At 47.0% G+C, this 19,036-nt stretch overlaps 1 protein-coding gene across 4 annotated transcripts in view; it reads left to right on the top strand.

Moving 5' to 3' along the window:
• Positions 1-18,584, top strand: part of Tmcc3 (transmembrane and coiled-coil domain family 3) — a 251,773-nt gene extending 233,189 nt beyond the window's left edge. For all 4 annotated transcript variants that reach the window (XM_055627782.1, XM_055627781.1, XM_055627785.1 and 1 more), the window contains 3 exons: positions 6,241-7,157; positions 9,892-10,027; positions 14,379-18,584. In XM_055627782.1, coding sequence (XP_055483757.1) covers positions 6,241-7,157; positions 9,892-10,027; positions 14,379-14,681 — 1,356 coding nt within the window. In that variant the 3' untranslated portion in view covers positions 14,682-18,584. The remainder of the gene's footprint in view (positions 1-6,240; positions 7,158-9,891; positions 10,028-14,378) is intronic.
• The last annotated feature ends 452 nt before the right edge of the window (positions 18,585-19,036 follow it).

Here is a 19,036-nt window from a genome sequence, read left to right on the forward strand (position 1 = left end):
TATTGTTGCCATAAAAGCAGTAAACTTTGTCATTTGGCCTAAACCACTGTTCATGTGTTACAACACGGGTCCAGCCAGAGATGGGAACATGGCAGAAAGCAACACCAGAGCTCCGGTGGACCTCTCACTGGAAGTTCTAAGTCCAGAATTGGTGATAAAAGACATTTTCCTGATGGGAGTCTCAATCACGCCCAGAGCCCACACAAGCCCAGGCAGCCATGTTAAGGGCACTACAGAGTAAGTTTTTACACAGTCAGCCTTGAGTATTTCATAAATCCAAGTTGAGATCCAGATAAACTGTGTATTATCCCTGGGCTTCAGGAGACATATATTTTCTTTGTAAGCCTCAGTGTTCTCATAAAAGAGGGCTAGTGTGAAAGATATATGGATGCTTAAAAAGCTTTAGCACTGCGCCTGGTGCGTGCAGACCTACTCAGTCGTGTTAGGGAAGCAGGCACAGGCTTGGGCGTCCATCCCGGCCCTTCCATTCATTAGCCATGCACCGTGCTGCCTACCTCACTTCTCTGTGCCTAGTCCCCTCGTTTGCAAAATTATTACCACCAGAAGAATCTACCTCAGAGAGAGCAAGGAATTAGTTGTACAACTCAACAGCATTCCAGATGGTGTGGGCTCCAGCACCGCCCGGGTCCCGAGGCTGACTTGAGCTGCTGTTATGAGCAAGAAATAGACTTTTGAAAAAGAGACAGAAATGAGGGAGGGGAGCACCTGAGATTTTGACATTGTTACCATGGCAAAGCCTTGCACATTCTGACTGGCACAGTGTAGGAATAGCCTTAACTCTAGACCTGAGATGCAGAAGTCAGCTAAGACAAGGGACAGTAAAAGCAGTAAGAGCAATGAGATGTCTGGCCACACCCCCCTCCAAAAAATCCTTGGACTCTGACCACACTGTCCCTTGTGGCCTGCATGTGAATCTGCACCTTTAGGCTGCCTGTTGGAAGGCCCCGCCCCTTCTTTGTCGGAATTCTGTGAGTAGAGGTCTACTGCGCCTTTCCTTGTGATGCTGACTGACTTACAAAGAGATACATTTAGTCCACGATAACGGAGACATCAGGGGTCCAAGAGCTGTGGCACCAGCATCCTACTGGTGATTTCCCACCACTGCCAGATGGCATGGCAGGGGAGCAGGAAGGGAATCCATCACATGCAGAAGGGGCTGAGAATGTGGGGTGGCCTTCCCTCTAACTCCCCACTCTCAAGTACGAAAATGTACTTCTGTGAGGCCAGCATGGCCATGGTTGCATCCACGACAGCAGAACCACGATAACCTTCCTCCTGTGGTTCCGACACCTCAGACGGGCACAGGGACCTGTGGGGAATGAGTAACATGCTAATCAGAGTAAGTGCACAGGAGCCACCATCTCCTGCTGGCGTTGTTGTCGGGGTTTGCAATGTCCTAGCACATGCCGATCTCTTCCTGTAGGGACCAGGGGGCCAGATGCATCCCAGCAAGCCTAAGTGGTGTGCGCTGAGCTCGCTGGTGAGGACCACATTGTACCGACAAAATTTGGGGTGGATGTGAGTTACCTTGGGAGGCTGTGCTCACTGCAGAGATGACTCAGGGTCAGGTTTTGACGTCTGTCTAGGGCTTAGCCTTTTCCTCTGCCTTTGTTTTAGAACACTGAGGTAGCAGTGGAAATGTCTCCACTGCCGGAAGAAAACACAATTAGGAATGGTATTTCACTAGGATGCTGCTGAGGGTCTGCCTTTTATCCATGTAATAGCAGCCAGGTTGTTGTGGGAGGACTGGAAGAGCCAGCCATCATTTAAAAAAAAAAAAGAACCACTCTTCCTGCCAAGACAATATTACATTGGCTCTATTTTTCTAATGGGCTAATCCAGAAGCATGATTTTATAAATGAACCCTTGTAACCCCATGTTGCAAAAATAGCCATTGTTAATACAATGGTGCTTGTTTTTCTTTCACATTTTACATAAAGGTATGTTTTTAAATGAAATTAGAAAGATGACAAGAAACATTGATTGAAGCCATTCTGTGTGCCAGGGTTCTTTAACTATTCATTATCCATTTACTCTTCACAATGGAGTCTCTCTCTCTTGAGTGTGTATGTGTGTATACTGGAGGAGAACTTCGCATGTCATGCTCATTTAGTCCTCACCTTATTCCTTTGAGACGGGGTTTTTCACTAACCCTGAAGCTGGGCTGGAAACCAATAAGCCCCACTGCTGTATAATCTGGGGAGACACTCAGCACATGATGACACTTTACTCTCTTCCATGTTGCCACAGCTCCTAAAAACAACTTTTCTTCTCCTTGCCTCCCTCCTCTGCACACAGACACAAAGAGCCTTTAAAGAAGGGCTGGGGAATGACTGTGGGTAAGAGTGGCTGGTATGAGGATGTGACTTGAAATCCCTGGCACATACAAATGGCAGGGTATGGCTGTGCACACACATCTATAATCCCAGTGTCATGGCGAGTATGAAAACCATTCTCTCACTCTGCTCAATAGATTGGGTGAGAGCATCACACAGATGTGACTCAGTTTACCCCAAAACATGCAGTTAGTAAATAGTCAGTGCTGGAACAAACCAACTTTCCCCCATGCACAAGTCCATATACATGCTGAGCTCAGGTGATCCGGGAACCTCTGACCTCCTCCCACAGCCTAATTCTGAAAGCAGGTTGCACCATCCAGGGGCCCGGAGCCAATTCCAAGATAAACAAAGCAGGGAGGGGCTCATCTCTCTTCCTCACACAATCGTGTTTTTCCAGTTAATACCCAGGGAACCTGTGGTCACCAAGCCATGTATACCTGGTCCTCTCCTTTGCTCGATGGTCAGGCTTTATATAGAAGACCAGAATGTGCTTTCCAAAGAGCTGTGTTAGTCTTCAGCCATTTTTAACTGAGGCTTGCAGTGGGACTGACCCAGCTGAGCTTCAAGTGCTCTTTCTTTCCCCAACCCAGAATCTTGAGGACATGCCAAGCATTGTTTCCACTGTAAAGTAAGGCAAAAGTCAACTGGCCTCCTGGGAGTAAACAAGCCCCTGTATATAAAGCTGCCCCGGACCTGCAGTCTCTGAGGGAACTGGGCTCACTGCACTGGGACTACCTGGGTGGCTGACCAGCCCAGGGGTGTGGAGAACTTAAGAAAGGTGAACAGATGATAACCCTGCTGATGAAATTTACCAGGTAAACCATGAAACCTTTCTCTTCAGAGACAGTAGGAGAATTCATTCAGATAGATAGATAGATAGACAGACAGACAGACAGACAGACAGACAGACAAATAGATAGATAGAGATAGATAGATGTCACTTAATATGACCTATCTTTGAATTTCAAGAGGGCTAGAACAAGGAGGGGGGATTTGACAAGAATGTTGTGTAAATAGGCCAAACTAATGGACACTGCTTGTATTCCCCTAGCTGTTGATTGACACGGGTCTGGGAGTGCTTCTGCCCTGCTTTAAACTCGGTGTATTTACGTTTGAGCAGCTCCTAGAAGCACGGTAGGACTTTGATAAGAAGTAGGGAGGAGGGTAGCAGACACTGAGAAAGCCCATGTTCAGATTGTAAATGTTCATCGTGTTTTACCCTTACTTACATCCCATGATCTTTCCTGAGTGTGGGTTATACTTCATTTAAAAGCTGAAAGTCCTGATTTGTGTTTGTGTATATCGTCACACAGTGACGCTCAGGTTTCCTTTCAGTTAAATCTACTTGGAACAGCCTGGGTCCTTGGAAACAGCTCTCCCTAGAATTATCAGGGCTGTATGGCCAGAACATCTGAGGCTGTGTTTTTTACTCAAGTTATGGGTACCTTGAGTGACGTCAGTATAGACTCCTTGAAATAAAGAGTGATGTCACTCCAGTTGGTCAGTTGTTGACAACCCCTTGTAGAATAAAGGAAGTGCGGGTCGAGGCTGGGTGCAACTGTGGCATCGGCTCTCCCATGTCACTCTGCTGCAGACGGGCAGGAAAAGCAGCGGTAAGTAGGACCACGTGATAAAGGGCACTAAGACGGCTCATGAAGAAAAGCAGCGCTGGGAAAGCTTGGGGAAAGAGGCATTTGAGTGGCCCTTAGAGCACAGTAGTATTTCGATAAGGAAGGGGGGGCAGCAGACACTGAGACAGACCGTAGGATGCTCCCATTCTCCACTCTCTGCTGTCTGGCTTAGGATAAGTGACATCCCTCCAATGCAGCTGAGGCTTGAAAGGAGAGCTGGGGCCTTGCAGAGCCTGGGTGGTGCGATTTCAATTGTGAGGCCTCAGGAGCTCAGTCAGTTCCTTGGAAGTATGATCAGCTCTTATCTCCAGCAAAATTCAGTTTCCAGCCTCACTGGTCGTACAGCGACTGTGAATTACCCTGCCTGTCTCAAATCATCGTTTTCTAGGATGAGTGTGTTGCTGTTCCAGTTCAGACATGAGCCGAGTTTACCTTCCATGATGCTCTCTGTGACCACGCTCCTGGACCCAAAGATCACCAACTACCTGACACTCCTCCTTCCTGGCCAACCAGAGTCACAGTTCCTCTGTCCTCCTTTACAAATAATTTACCTATCTTATGTTTATGAATGAGTGCTCTAACTGCATGTACACCTGCAGGCCAGAAGAGGGCATCAGACCCCAATGTAGATGGTTGTGAGCCACCATGTGCTGGGAATTGAACTCAGGACCTCTGGAAGAGCAGACAGTGCTCTTGACCGCTGAGCCATCTCTCCAGCCCTGATCTGGAGTCAAGAGTTTGCTTCATGGCAACTGTGTGAGGGAAGACGGGCCAAGAGAAAACACTAACAAACTTGTGCACGTTTCCTAGGAGGCAATACCTGCCAACCTTTGCCTACTGTTGAGCTCCATCCTTCCCCATAAGGCACTGGGCAGTATTCAGGATGATGGCAAAGGCTTCACACTCATGTTGAAAATGATCTGTAGTGAGTCTGGGTCACTCGAACACAGTGAGGTCTGTCTGTTTAATCCCTTACTAATCTTTCGCTGCTAGCTCTCTGGTCTTTTACAATGCAGGAAGAGGTAACCTCTGCCAAGGGTTACCTCATCCCCGGTTGGGTAACACCAAGGCGTTATTCTTATCAGTGCAAGGTTACCTCAACAACTGGTATGTTCCAGTTCAGATATTATAAATGGAGATTGTGTTCAGACCCAACAGTGGCTCACTTTTCTTCAGTCCTCTGATTATAGTGTCAGTGTAACGGGGTGAAAACTGGCTTGGAGTCAAACCCTGGCTTCACAGTCTCTACATGTGTGTGGCTTTAGCATGTTCTTTGCCTCGCTTGGTAATAAGGCTCAAACAAGATACTCTCTATGAACACATCAGCACGCTTAGTGCAAGGCCTCGTTTTGCCCTTCCCTTTTAGAGCACAAACTATGCTGCTTTATAGTTCTTTGTCTGGTGAACCTGGGAGTGAGAAAGCAGTATCAGGCTGTCAGTGCATTATCACAGTGGTCCTCACGCTGTGGGTCGCGACCCCTCTGGGTCGCATATATCACAATATCCTGCATATCAGAAATTTACACTATAGTTCATACCAGTGGCAAAATTACAGTGACGAAGTAGCAACGCAATAATCATATGGTTGGGGCCCGCCACAACATGAGGGTCACAGGGTCACAGCATTGGGAAGGCTGAGATGCAGTGCACCATCATCTTCTTTCACTTGTTTTAGTCACTGCGGTTGGAGTTTGGAGTTATTTGTTTTCATATAGAGATGCTGTGATTTTATTCAATTATCACAGTTAATCATGCACCATACAGTTCTGTCACGTCTACTTAATGGTTCTGTTAGGAACATAATTTTCTTGATGGATGTATCTGCTAAAGGTTTTTCTTTTTTTCCTTCTTTCTTTTTCCCTGTCTTGTTAAATGACTGAGTTCTGATTTAGAGGCACTGCCCCTAGTGGAGTACCCAGCGAGGGGCCTGGCAAGCTTCCCAGTGGGTTCCTCATTCCAGCCTGCATAGAAATACCCTGGCAGCTGACGTCACCACCTACAGACGGCAGATCTGGAGAGGTTGGAGATGTGATTTCACATCTAGGTAGTATGTCAGCACACACAGATATAGGGAGTGGGGCTGTCCTTCCTTCTTCAGCTTGGGAACGTAGCATGGAGTGTTCACCTTGTGACGCAAGCAGCTGGGAAATCTAGGGCTTCCCACATGTGCCACATGTGCCCTGACTGTTCTGTCACAATGCACGTGTCATTTACTCCAGGTGGTCAACCTGTTCCTCATTCTCTTTCAGGTAGAACGGCATGACATGAATACCCTCAGCCTACCCCTGAGCATACGCCGAGGGGGGTCAGACACCAACCTCAACTTCGATGTCCCAGATGGCATCCTGGACTTCCACAAGGTCAAACTCAACGCTGACAGCCTGAAACAGAAAATCTTAAAGGTCACCGAGCAGATAAAAATTGAGCAGACATCCCGAGACGGGAACGTGGCCGAGTACCTGAAACTGGTCAGCAGTGCAGACAAGCAGCAGGCCGGGCGCATCAAGCAGGTCTTTGAGAAGAAGAACCAGAAGTCAGCCCACTCAATTGCCCAGCTGCAGAAGAAGTTGGAACAGTACCACAGGAAGCTCCGGGAGATTGAACAGAACGGCGCCTCCAGAAGCTCGAAGGACATTTCTAAAGACAGCCTGAAGGAAATACACCACTCTCTGAAGGATGCCCAAGTGAAATCTCGAACTGCTCCCCACTGCCTGGAGAGCAGTAAATCGAGCATGCCAGGGGTATCCCTCACGCCCCCCGTGTTTGTCTTCAATAAGTCCAGAGAGTTTGCCAACTTGATCCGGAATAAGTTTGGCAGTGCTGACAACATCGCTCACTTGAAGAATTCCCTGGAAGAGTTCAGGCCTGAGGCCAGCCCCAGGGCTTACGGGGGCAGCGCGACCACTGTGAACAAGCCCAAGTATGGCAGCGATGACGAGTGTTCTAGCGGCACGTCAGGCTCGGCTGACAGCAATGGGAACCAGTCCTTTGGGGCTGGCGGGGCCAGCACGCTGGACAGCCAGGGGAAGCTTGCCGTGATCCTAGAGGGACTGAGGGAGATCAAGGATACCCAGGTCCAGCTGGCAGAGGATATCGAGGCACTGAAGGTGCAGTTTAAGAGAGAATATGGCTTTATCTCTCAGACTCTGCAGGAGGAGAGGTACAGGTACGTGCATGGAAGAGTCCCACTGGGATCCTTTAGAAGCATGAGGTCCCAGCCAGGAGGCTGTCTGCCTGAAAGTGATGTGCTAATGAATGTGTTGGCAATAAATCTGGATGCAGGGGATTTAAAGATTGATAATTCTTTCCATCCTTCATAATTCTAAGTTCCATAATTTCTGGCTCAAAGCTGACAATTAGAGGAAGACATTATATGTGTGGGTCTCTTAAAATGCCATTAGCCAAGTTGTGACTCACATGCATATTAAGATATTGGTTCAGCAGACATCTGTGATGGTCTTATTATATTAATTTAGAGACCTGTTTCCCGCCATGATAGCAGTCAAGGGAACCTAATTCATCGGACAGTGAGACAATGAGGTAGATTTTTATGTGGTGTGTCAGTTTGAAATATACATATTTTGTTCATCAAACTTCTTTTTAACCGTGTATGGACTGGAGAGATGGCTCTGTTGATAAAGTGCTTGCCATGCAAGAATGAAGACTTAAGTCCAGATAACTGGCACCCATGTAAAAGCTGGGCATGGCGGTGCAAGTCTGTCACCCCAACACTTGGGGCAGTAGAGACAGGCAGATCTGTGGACCTTGCTGACCAGCCAGCCTAGCCAGGTTTAGTGAGAGACCCAAAACACTTGGCATCAGCTTCTGGTCTCTACACGCACAGCCACATGCATGGATGTAAGTGTATACATCCAGGTTCCACACATACATACACACGCATACACATACATGCACGGATATAAGTATGTTCACACAGGCACTACACACACACACATGCTCGGATGTAAGTATGTTCACACAGGTAGCATACGCACAAACAGAGAAAGGCCGTTTACTATAAATGAGGGCTCTCAAACGCCATTTTGAGATTAATTTATTAATCCAAATCTTTTGGGTCTCTCAGCTGTTTTTAAAAACACATGTTTTGTAGGTTGCCATTTATATGTTTACAGCTTTTTGTATTAATAAAGAGTGCAGATGACCAACTAGGAGATTATTTACCCCATTTTACTCATAAAGGGATCCTTCTGAAGTACTTCAATCAAAAATGGGTTAACTTCTAAGAATGTAAAATGGATTGTAAATGTGTATTACATATTATAACATTTAAATTGTCGATTTAACTTACACATTGTTTTATACTTGATGTATGATTTTTGTGTCATAGTGTAGAATGTGGCTTCTTTTTATTTGTATGAAGCGTTTTTGGGATGCCAAGATTTGAACAGGGCTTTCTGGATCATAAGCATGTGCTGTACTGCTGGGGATGTGTCGCCCTGAAACTATTGTTTCACTTTGCACGTGCAGCTTTGACTTTAGTGTGTTCATCGCACAGGAACTGTTTTGCAAGCCAGAGCTTCACAAGAGTGTGTTGACCTCAATTCCATCCAGATAGTTTGAGACACAGTATGTCTTAGATGCACATCTTATCCCGAGTCACAGATACTCACTGGTGTGAGCTTTGGACTGCCTGTGCTTCCACCGCCCTGTGTTTTGTTCGAGATCACCACGATAGAGGTGTATTGCCTATGGGGCTTTAAAGGCTTACTTAGACCAAAGGTAATGTTTGCCACCCATGAAGCCAAATCTGGAGATAACCATTAAATCTGAATTAAGCCTTTTCACTTACTTTAAATTTAAAAAAAAAAAAATCCTATCAGATGACCTACGTGCATATCTATAACTGGCATGGGCCAGTCATTCTAGGCTGCAGCGTCCTCCTTAGAGACAGCAACCTCTTTAGAGTACTCAAGACAAAGTTTCAAAGGAGACACAAGTCCTCTTCTCCTCGGGTGGGTGTGGGAAAGCAGCTGTCTTTCACTTCTGGATTTTTGAACATCCTGTCCCAGAAGCTGTCTATAACTTGTGATGAGCTTAACCCTAAAGTGTCTTTTTAAGACTTGTTGATTTTTATTTTCCGTGTAGGAGTATTTTTGCCTGCGTGTATATAGCTTGTATATAGCTTGTGCATGCAGTGCCCACAAGGGCCTCAGATCCCCTAGAACCGGAGTTACAGACAGCTGTGAGCTACCATGTGGGTGCTGGAGTCGGAGCCCAGGTCCTCTGGAAGAGCAGCCGGTGTTCTTAACCACTTACTCACCTCTCCAGCCCCGGGGTTAATTTTTAATTAGCACTGAAGACTCCAAGAGCTGAAAAGCATGTCGGGGTGTTTACTGTGAAAGGGTGGGGCTGAGTCTAGGCGTGGAAGCTAGTAATGAAAACTTCATTCTTTTCCTCGTGGGCTGGGCGGCCATGAGCCCTGACCCCTCAATTACTGGGAGAAAAGAGAAGCCACTGCACATGTGGCCAGTCCTGGCTTGTCCTTGCTGCACAGCTGTCTCCTAGCTAGGGACAACCTCATCCCTGACAAAATCTGTCTGTCATCATGGCAGCTAGTCCAGAAGCTGCCGTGTGTGTGCAAAAACAAACAGACAAACAAACAAGCAAAAACCAAAAAAAAAAAAAAAAAAAAACAGGTTTGTTCTTGGTAAAGCCTCAGAGATGAGGTCATACAGTTAAGACTGCAGAGTCAGGTCCCTTCTAGAATCAGGATTCAGGGGTAACCAAAACCATGTTCCCTACAAATAGACCTACTCTTTCAGAAGAACAGTCATCCAGGGGATGAAACAAGCCAGGGCCCTGAAACAGGACATCATTCTAGAACATGCCACTGGAACACGTGTGCAGCGTGCTCAGTGTGGGACCCTGTCTTTGTTAAGGTATGAGCGACTTGAAGACCAGCTTCATGACCTGACAGAGCTGCACCAGCACGAGACTGCCAACCTAAAGCAGGAGCTAGCCAGCGCCGAGGAGAAGGTGGCCTACCAGGCCTATGAACGCTCAAGGGACATCCAGGTATGGGTCCCCACATAGACCCCGGTGTAGGATTTTTCCAGGCTTAATTCATCCAACAGTGTAACCCGGTGCATTTCCCTAAGCCTTCACGCATGTGGGGCGGGCTGTTCTCTCTACATAGACATTTCCCATCTACCTCCCGTTTGGCCTGTGTGGCCAGTGTTACCGGTAGGCTTTGCTGTGCACTCTGGCTGCCTAACTCAGTTGGCAAGTATTTATAACTAGCCTAAGTCCAGTGCCACCAAAATATTAAGAAGTTTCTAGTGTTAGGCATCCTTCACCTGCAGGAGGCTTCCTGTGTAGGCGGGATAGTCTAACCACCAGATGGCTCCACCGCGATCAAGAGCCACGTAGATCCTACAGTGCAGTGTCCCAGAAATCCAGTCCTGCTGCGCTTCGCTGGCTCGGATAGGAGCAGGGGGTGGGGGTGGCAGTTAGGCACTCCATGGTAAGCTTTGCATTGGAGTCCCAGGTCTGTTATTTGCCAGCTGTTTGGCTCTGAGCGAGCCCTGAGTCTGCTCCTCTGTAAAGCAGTCTCTCCTTGTGAGAAAGTCAAGCATTGACTGTGAGCCCCTAGCAATGCCCCATACTGTCGGCTTACCCAATAGCTCTTTGAGTTTGTTCCTACTATTGCTCCCATTTCTCAGATCTGTAGACCAAGGCACAAAGTGGCCTGAACAAGGCCTTGTAAATTGTTCTTTAAGAATGACTAAGAAGGCTGGACTGGAAGGGATAGGCTGGGTCTGGAAGATTGGCAGGAAGGGATGAGTGTACCCACATAAAATGTATGTCATGAACAAAGACAGCATGCTGGGCTTCCTCCTTCAGTCCCTAGGCTGCTGTGTAACAGCCCTCAGCCTCTTGGTCACCTTTTAAAAGAAATAAAAATCAAAACGAGTAACACTCAGTCTCACCTTTTCAGATTTTCTCTGTAGTCAGTGGGTATTTTCCTGAGCTGAAGGAAGGCCATTCATGCTGGGACTCCCACTTTACATGGGAGAAGGCTGAAGCGTAAAAGATGGCAGTCTCCCCTGCTGTGGACGCTGCAGTTCGGCTGCCCTCGTTTTATTCTGTCCTGCTGGCGGTGTTCGCTGATCCCAGAGGTCCCAGAGGACGGCTCGGACAGTTCTGGGAAGCAGGGCTTCAGAGGTGATGGGAAACACTGTCCCCAGAGTCCAGAGGACACTGGAGGACTACCGGCTTTCCTCTGGGTGAGGAGCCTCAGGGTCCCCACTGACTGGCCCAGCGAACAGAACTCTCAGCTGTTAAGTCATTCTGTTTAAAACATTTTTATTACATTTACTCCTACGTGTGTGTGTGTGTGTGTGTGTGTGTGTGTGTGTGCGCGCGCGCTGTGGTGCGCGCACAACAGCACACATAGGGTGATTGGAGAACAACTTGCTAGAGTCCGTTCTTAGGTCCCAAGAATCAAGTTCAGTTTGTCAGACTTGGCTGCAAGTGCATTACCCACTGAGCCATCTCACCAGCCCTCGGCCCATCCTACTTAGAACAGGTCTGGGATATCACTGGGTGGTACCTAAATTTCATCTAAATTACCTCATTTAGGAGAGGGTTTTGGATTAACATTGTTCTCATTTTTTTTTTTTTTTTAAGAAACATATTCTGGAGTGAGGAGGTCAGATCAAGGGAGGGGCCGCACAAAGGGAACTTTAACTTCTGAAGGGTTCATTTCGGCTTTTTCCAGCTTCGTCTCGAGTCAGAACTATAAAGAACATCTTGATGAATGACAAGGGTCGTGGAGGTTCAAAGCTGCCTCCACTACTCGCTCTCTGTGTGACCCTGGCCCAGTCAGAGTGCCGCGCCTCTGATTCCTCATCTTCAAAAAGTGTGAGACGATCAAATGGAATCAGATATTTATTGTACTAGAGTCTTCGCCAGACACATAATAAACAGCCAAGAAGCTGATGCTGCTCTTCCTTTTATCTTCCTGTTGAGTAGCAACGCTCCTCAAGGCTTTTAGCCTTTGACCTCCCAATTTCTTCTTTGTTGCCTGTGCCTTTGGTTCCTGTAAGTGAGCTTCCCAGTGGGGCTGGGATGGTACGTGTAGCAAGGGTCCACACACCCACAAAATTTTTGTTGTTAAGTGATTGGCCCTCAACTCCTTTAAAACCCTGAATTTCCTATTTAAACTACCGAAGATAATCCCTTCCTCTTCATCCAAAACAAGTTAAATACTAGACCAAAGAAGTCCTAACCATCTCGGGGCTTTAATACCTCTCTGTGCCATGGGCAATCTGCCTTGCAAGTCACTGCCTAATTTTCTTGGATCTTTCCTTTAGTAAGAAACTGGTAGCAGTTCTGAGGTGAATTCTAAGATTAGCCTGAGGAGATATGGACCTTCCTATCCAAAACTGAGTGAAAGTGCCAAAAATGCCAACCCTTTGTCTTGGTCTGTCACCTTTTTTGTGCTGTGCCCAAAGTGGGGGAAAAAAATCCTGGACCACGCAGCCGAGAGCAAGCCCGCCCTTCCACACATGCCTGTTAGTGCCGGCAGCCAGCGCTGCTTAAATGTGAAGATCTGAAAAAGTTTTATCCTTTGGTCGGTAGCCTAGTATAATGAAAGTTGCTATAGTAACAGAGAGCCCTGTTCTTTGGCCCAGAGAGTATATTCGGCAGAAGAAAAAGCAAATCAATGCTGGAGCCATTACACTTGCTTAAAGCCTGGGAAGGTGACCATACACAACCGCACAAGCACACAGGCAAATAATCACAACAAGAGGCCAGCAGAAGAGAGGCCAGAAAGGCGTGCCACACTGCATCACAGGAGGCGAGGACTTTCCCCCTGGAAACTGGCATCCTGGCACCCAGGCTCTTCATGCGATATGTGGCACCTGCTGTATGCAGCACTGCTCTGTTCTGAAGTGGACAGTGAGGGCAAGGTGGGCCTGGTCCCTGTCTGCGTGCAACTTACATGCCTCTCAGCCATGCAGGAGGGCTGGCCAGAGACGTGCTGGGTCAGGGCTTCCCTCAAGAAATGTCGGTGAGGATGAGACCTCAGAAGTAGTGGCAGAGGAGAGGAGTGGTAGTGAGGAGAGGAGGCGCTTAAGTGTTTCCGGCAGTATGTGCTTCGTGAACAAAGTCCCCCAGAGTTTTCCAGAACCTGGAAAAGGTCAGTTTGGCCAGAGCACTGTGAAACCAGGAGAAGATGGCTGCACAAAGGCCAAGCAACGATCTGAAAGGTTTTTATAAGGAGAGAAGTCAGAATCTTTCAAAGGTCATATGGACTATTCCAGAGAATATAGATTATGGAATATGGGATGTGAAATTCTGCTCAAATCATGGCAAGCAAGAGATCCTGCTGACTTCAAGTGGAGTGGGAACTGTAGGGGAGAAAAATGGAGTAAGATGGATAATGGGTGCTGCATTGATGGAGCCTGCTGATGGTTGCTCAAGAGATATGTCAAGGGATTCTCTTAGGCTTTTGTTGTGAAAGGCCTAGTCGTGTTCTAAGAAAATGTGCACATTGGGTGCCAGTATGTTGCCGAAAATAAAAGGTATTGGGCTAACAATGTTTATTATTAGCCTTATAATTATTACAGCAGTATTATCTAACCAGCTATCACAATCAATAAAAGACACAGACAACCGATCAATTTTAGAATAGCCTTATCTTACCTGGCACAGGGCAGATATTAATCCTCTAAATTACCTTTACCTCCCGCCCCATCCCAGGCTAGCCACTTCCATAATCCCATAAACACTTGCTTATTCTCTCATATGGGCGGCTTCCTTGGCCATGCAGCCATGTGCTTCTCCCATGCCAACTCATGCTGGCCCTCTTCTTCCTCCTGCAATACTTTTCTGCTTCCCCTTCCCAGAGCCTCCTGTCCTCAAAGCCCATGAACCTTAGCCACGCCTACCCCGTCTGCCCTGCCCAAGTGTGTCGGCTTTTGATTGGTCAAAGGGGAATAATTTTTTTTAGGCAGCAACCAGACTGAGGGCCAGTAATTACCATTAGTTTACAAAGCACCAGACCAACCCCCAATCAACCCCCAAGGAGGATCAGAAGTTTAAGGCTAGATTGGGCTACTTCACAAGAGACCTTGTTACCAAAACAAACAAACAAGCAATAAACAAAAATAGATCACCGTAACACCTCACGACGTTTTATGGGTAGCACACACGTGTGTACACTACCCATGACAGGCAGGTAAAATGAGTCCTGGGATTCCTGCTTCATATCTTCATCCCTCTCACCATCAGTTTGGAGACTGGAAACTTCCTAGGCTCTAGATGTTCTGAGCTGGAGCTTCGGGCACATCCAGGCGTGGGTTACCACAAGGCCTGCAATTCCAGCAGTATTTGACCCCTGCTCTTCTCTCGCCCTCAGGAAGCCTTGGAATCTTGCCAGACGCGCATCTCCAAGCTGGAGCTGCATCAGCAGGAGCAGCAGACACTGCAGACGGATGCCGTGAACGCCAAGGTGCTGCTGGGGAAATGCATCAACGTGGTTCTGGCCTTCATGACCGTCATCCTGGTGTGCGTGTCCACCCTCGCCAAGTTTGTCTCACCCATGATGAAGAGTCGCTTCCACATCCTCGGCACCTTCTTCGCTGTGACTCTTCTAGCAATATTTTGTAAAAACTGGGACCATATCTTGTGTGCCATAGAAAGAATAATAATCCCAAGATGAGCCACCGGTTCCTGCCTTCACATTCTCTCAAGTTTTTATTTTGAAGAGAACTCTGTGCATACTACCAAATTTCTGAATGAACGGCTGTGCCAAAGATGGCAGCAAGGACTGGAGCTGTGCGGTGTAAATAATTAGAGCCTCTTAACCTGGTAGCAGTTGCCAACTCGGTCCCTGTTCGTGATTTAACCGTGAAACTGTCCCAGAGTTCTCCCCACATTGCTCACTGCCTTAATCAGAGCAGATCTCCAGCCCACCTGGCGAGCTCGGCACCCTAAAGCCCTGTTCACTGAGCACTTGGCATAAAGAATGACCCAGAGGGAAGGAGCCTCCCGCTACTTCCCATGAATCTCTGTCACATTGAGCTTTATGTTTGCTAACAGCGGTGTTCTGAGTCCCAGGAACAGCAGGGATATGTCAGGATCCAGGGAAGCAAGCAAACGCAGGTGACTGGCAGTGGTGAGCTCCTGGGGGTCTGTGGAGGCTCAGTGTCTCTCTGATCTCTCCCTCTTGTCCATGGGCGGCTCTGTGTCCTGTTATGTGCCCAGTGTTCACATTGGCCAATCGTGTCTTGTCGCTGTAACATTGAAATCTACCTGCTCATCCAGCAGAGGTACTAAACGGTAGTACCACACTTTACACTGTAGACACGAGGCTTTGCAGATGGGCTTTCCTCCTCTTCCGCCCAGGGCACCACACACCTGATTTCATCTTCCCTGGTCAGCAGCACCCTACCCTCGGGGCAGGCAGCAGTGCTTTTGTCATCTGTAGCTTTGGTAATGTGGGGTCCTGAGAGCATCCCTGGGGAGGCTTGTGCTCTGGCAATGGTTAAACTGTGATAAATCCCCTCGAAGGGCGGCATGCACTTTCTGTGATTCACTTTGCTCACAGGTCTGCAGAGATCAAATTGAAAAGCTTGTACAAGAAATGACACTCGTGTAGCCCGGGTTCTATTTTTCTCAAAGACAGCAAAATCAAACTTTGTAAAGCGTGTGTGTGTCCTCCAGTGAGGCAGGACACTGGAGGACTACGAGGGATGGGAAGTCTTGCTCTCATCGGATGGTGGCTAGATTAGTGTGAGCCCTTCACCCAGATGAAATCAGGAGGGCCTGCTTAGGGGCGCGAAGGGCAGCAGGAATGAGATAAGTCCAGCGCTGAAGCTGGGTTGCTGCCGTCTGTCTCATAGCTACATACGGGCTCTGAGGACATGGGATAAACATGGCTAGTGAGCAGGAATAGTGCAAGGGCTGTCGTATTTGATGGCTGCCATTTAACTGGCAAATCCGGTTTTCTGTGTACACCACTAAGGGGAGAGAGCAGATACTGCCACCCACCCCCTGGTCCTCCCAGCCCACCTGCTGAAGGCCTAAAGATACTCTTAAATACCTTCTTCCAGAAGACACTCTTCTTAGATTTAAGTATCCTCACTTGCAAATGGCTGTCCTTAGGGACATTCCCTGGGGGTTGAGGGGTGACAGCACATGGCAGTTTAGCACAAGTCCAGCTCATGTGAATGGGACCCACACAACTCCAACTTTTGCCCACACTCCCAGTTTCTAAGTCAATAATTCAATAATCCTAGTGAAGTCACAAAGTGTTTAACCATCACCCCTGGCCAAATCCTAATTAACAAAACTTCATGAAAAGCAAAGGATTTTGAAGTCAGGGATGGGGGAGCTCCCAGCCCCACTCCATCCATGGCTTTGTCTCCACACAGGACACAGATGGGGGTTTCTAGTCCAAGTGGGGAGGAAGGGAAAACCACAGCCTTCCCTCATTCTTGTATTTTAACGGCCATCTCCCTTACCTATAGGCATCAGACGCCATCTGCCTACACCTTGGAGCAAGCTGGGCCCTGCTTCAGGTGTGGAATGGCCTCCCATGCTTATTTGTGAATATTTCCAAGTGGCACTCAGAACATGCCAGGACCTGGGAGGCTCAGTTAGGGCTCCAGGAGAACCTAGGAAGAGGCGTTTCTGTCCCTATCCCGGCATAGGCCGACCTCCACCCCTGCACAGACTGCTCTTGAGTGACACTCTTCAGACCTGTGACTTGCGTTTCTTCTCTCTGACGACAAAGTAGGGAAGAAAGTCCAAAACAGTACACTTCACACCTTCTGACCGAGCTTTGGACAGAATCTGTTAGACACTGGCACCATTCTGAACTAATGGAGTTGGGGGCACCCAAATCACTATGAATCCCTTCTGAAGAACGTTGATTCCCATCTATTGCCATTAAATGTCAAATCAGCTTCTTTGCCTGGGTATGCGCAGTCCATATGGCATACATGTTTCAGGCTTATGGAAAATTTGTGGAGCATCTTATTTTCAATAAGATTGTTTAGTTCAAGGAGACTTTGATTCCACAGTTCATTATTCTCTTAAGGGCTATAACCCCTCTTTCATTCTCTTGAACATGTAACCTACACCGTGAAGGAATGAATCGTATAAATATATAATTAGAGATACCTGGGCAGACCCTGAAATTAGAACTGAGTCACAGTGGCATCAGCCCATCTTGTTTTGCACTTTACATTGGGAGTAAATATCCCCTGATTCCTCCTGGTGAAAACCAGTTGTGGGTGAAGTAGGTGAGTTGGTGAGGAATTCTAGATGCTGGTCTCTGGATCCTGGGTGACATTGTGATGATCAGTTACCAGGATAGTGACCCCTGAGGACAGAACAGAACTTGAAAATATTAAGAATAGTAAATATTAAAAACGTTCCGTCTATGGGTTTTGAATTTTTTTCATCAGCTTGTATTTTATATATGATTAAGCTGGAACAAAAACTCCACCCCTCAAAAAAAAAAAACAAAAAAAAAACAACAAAAAAAAAAAAAAACAACAACAAAGCAGCCACCCACAGTGAATCTGTAACTGAAAGTGCACCGGCTGATTTTGGACTGTGAACACAGGATTCTCCATCTCAAGATCCAGGCTTGTGGCTTAGTCGTTTCCAGGTTCCTGTCAGCTGGCACTCATCCACACTAAGGCCCTGTCACTCTTGTTTTTGTTTAAGCTTTGCCCTCTGTGTGCTCTCTAACATAGCAGGCTTAATTACAGGGTGGAATGTGGTGAGGGAGCTACTCTCCCAGCCCCCAGCAACTAATTACTTTGGTTCTTTTGGGTTGAATGTTAAATACCAAACTATCTGTGTGTGTTCAATGGGAATGTATAGTGGTTTTGTTGTTTTTGTTGTTTCATTTTCGGTGTTGAATCCAGATCTAATTGTCTGGGTTGGGAAAAGCACATAAACTTATTGACAAGGAAATGTGTGAGTAAACAGCCTATTTTGCATGTTTTCTTCATTCTGACCTTCGGCTGGGGTTTATTTGGAGAGATGGTTCAAAGTTAGCAGGTAACTTTTAAGGGGTCTAAAAAGACCAATCACAGAAAACAGCTAGATTGGCCTGTTTGTATCAGAAAGAGATCAAGCGCTTTAAAAAAAAGATGTGTCATTAATGGGAATTGAGTAACTTGTTAGAAGTAAAGTCAAAGTCTAATTTTCTGCCATGGATGCAGGTCTGTGCTTAGAGAGGCCGGAAGTGACGTGACACCTAGGAGGTCTGACGGTGGCTTACATGTTGCAGTTCTCATCTATCTAAAGCATGTCTACTGTGTTTGTCCTAAAAGAAACATTTCAACTAATCATGCTGTGTGTTTTAGATGCACTGGGGCAGTAGTGTCAGCTCTGACTGTAACGTCAGGAATGCTGATCGCAGCCTCTGTTGCAGAACTCCCATCTTGTGGGATGCTACATAGTTTTCTGTATCTGCCTAAAATTGTAATTTCTCTGTAGATCTTCCCCCACGGCGGTGTCATCAACGAATTCAAAGCAGGTGCCATTATTTTTTAAACACTTGATGTTTGCTTTGGTGTTAAATAAAAGAACTAGATTTCTAAAATTTTCACACTTGTCAGAACCCATCTCTATAATGTGTGGAGTGTGTGTGTGTGTATGTGTGTTTGAGTGAATGAACGAGTGTGCATACACGTGTGTGTGTGTGTGTGTGTGTAAAGCAAGTTTAGTAGACTTTTTAAAAGCAGCTTTAGATTTAGAGCAAAACCAAGAAAGAGACATAAAGATTCCTCTTGAGTACCCTGCCCCTGCATGCACACCCTCTCTCCCCATTACTAACATCCTCCACAAAGTGGAACCTTTTCTTTTTAATGTGTGTGAATGTTTTTCCTGCATATGTATGTACACCATATGTGTGCCTGGTGCACGCAGAGATTTAACAACAATAACAACAAAAAAGAGTATCTGATTCCCTGGAACTGGAGTTACAGATGGTTGTAAGCTATCATGTGGGAGCTGGGAACCACACCCAGGCTCTCTTGTAAGGCTAACAAGTGC

This window comes from Psammomys obesus, unplaced genomic scaffold, assembly GCF_907164565.1.
Source record: "Psammomys obesus unplaced genomic scaffold, mPsaObe1.curated_primary_1811, whole genome shotgun sequence".
In the NCBI taxonomy this organism is placed as follows: Eukaryota; Metazoa; Chordata; class Mammalia; order Rodentia; family Muridae; genus Psammomys; species Psammomys obesus.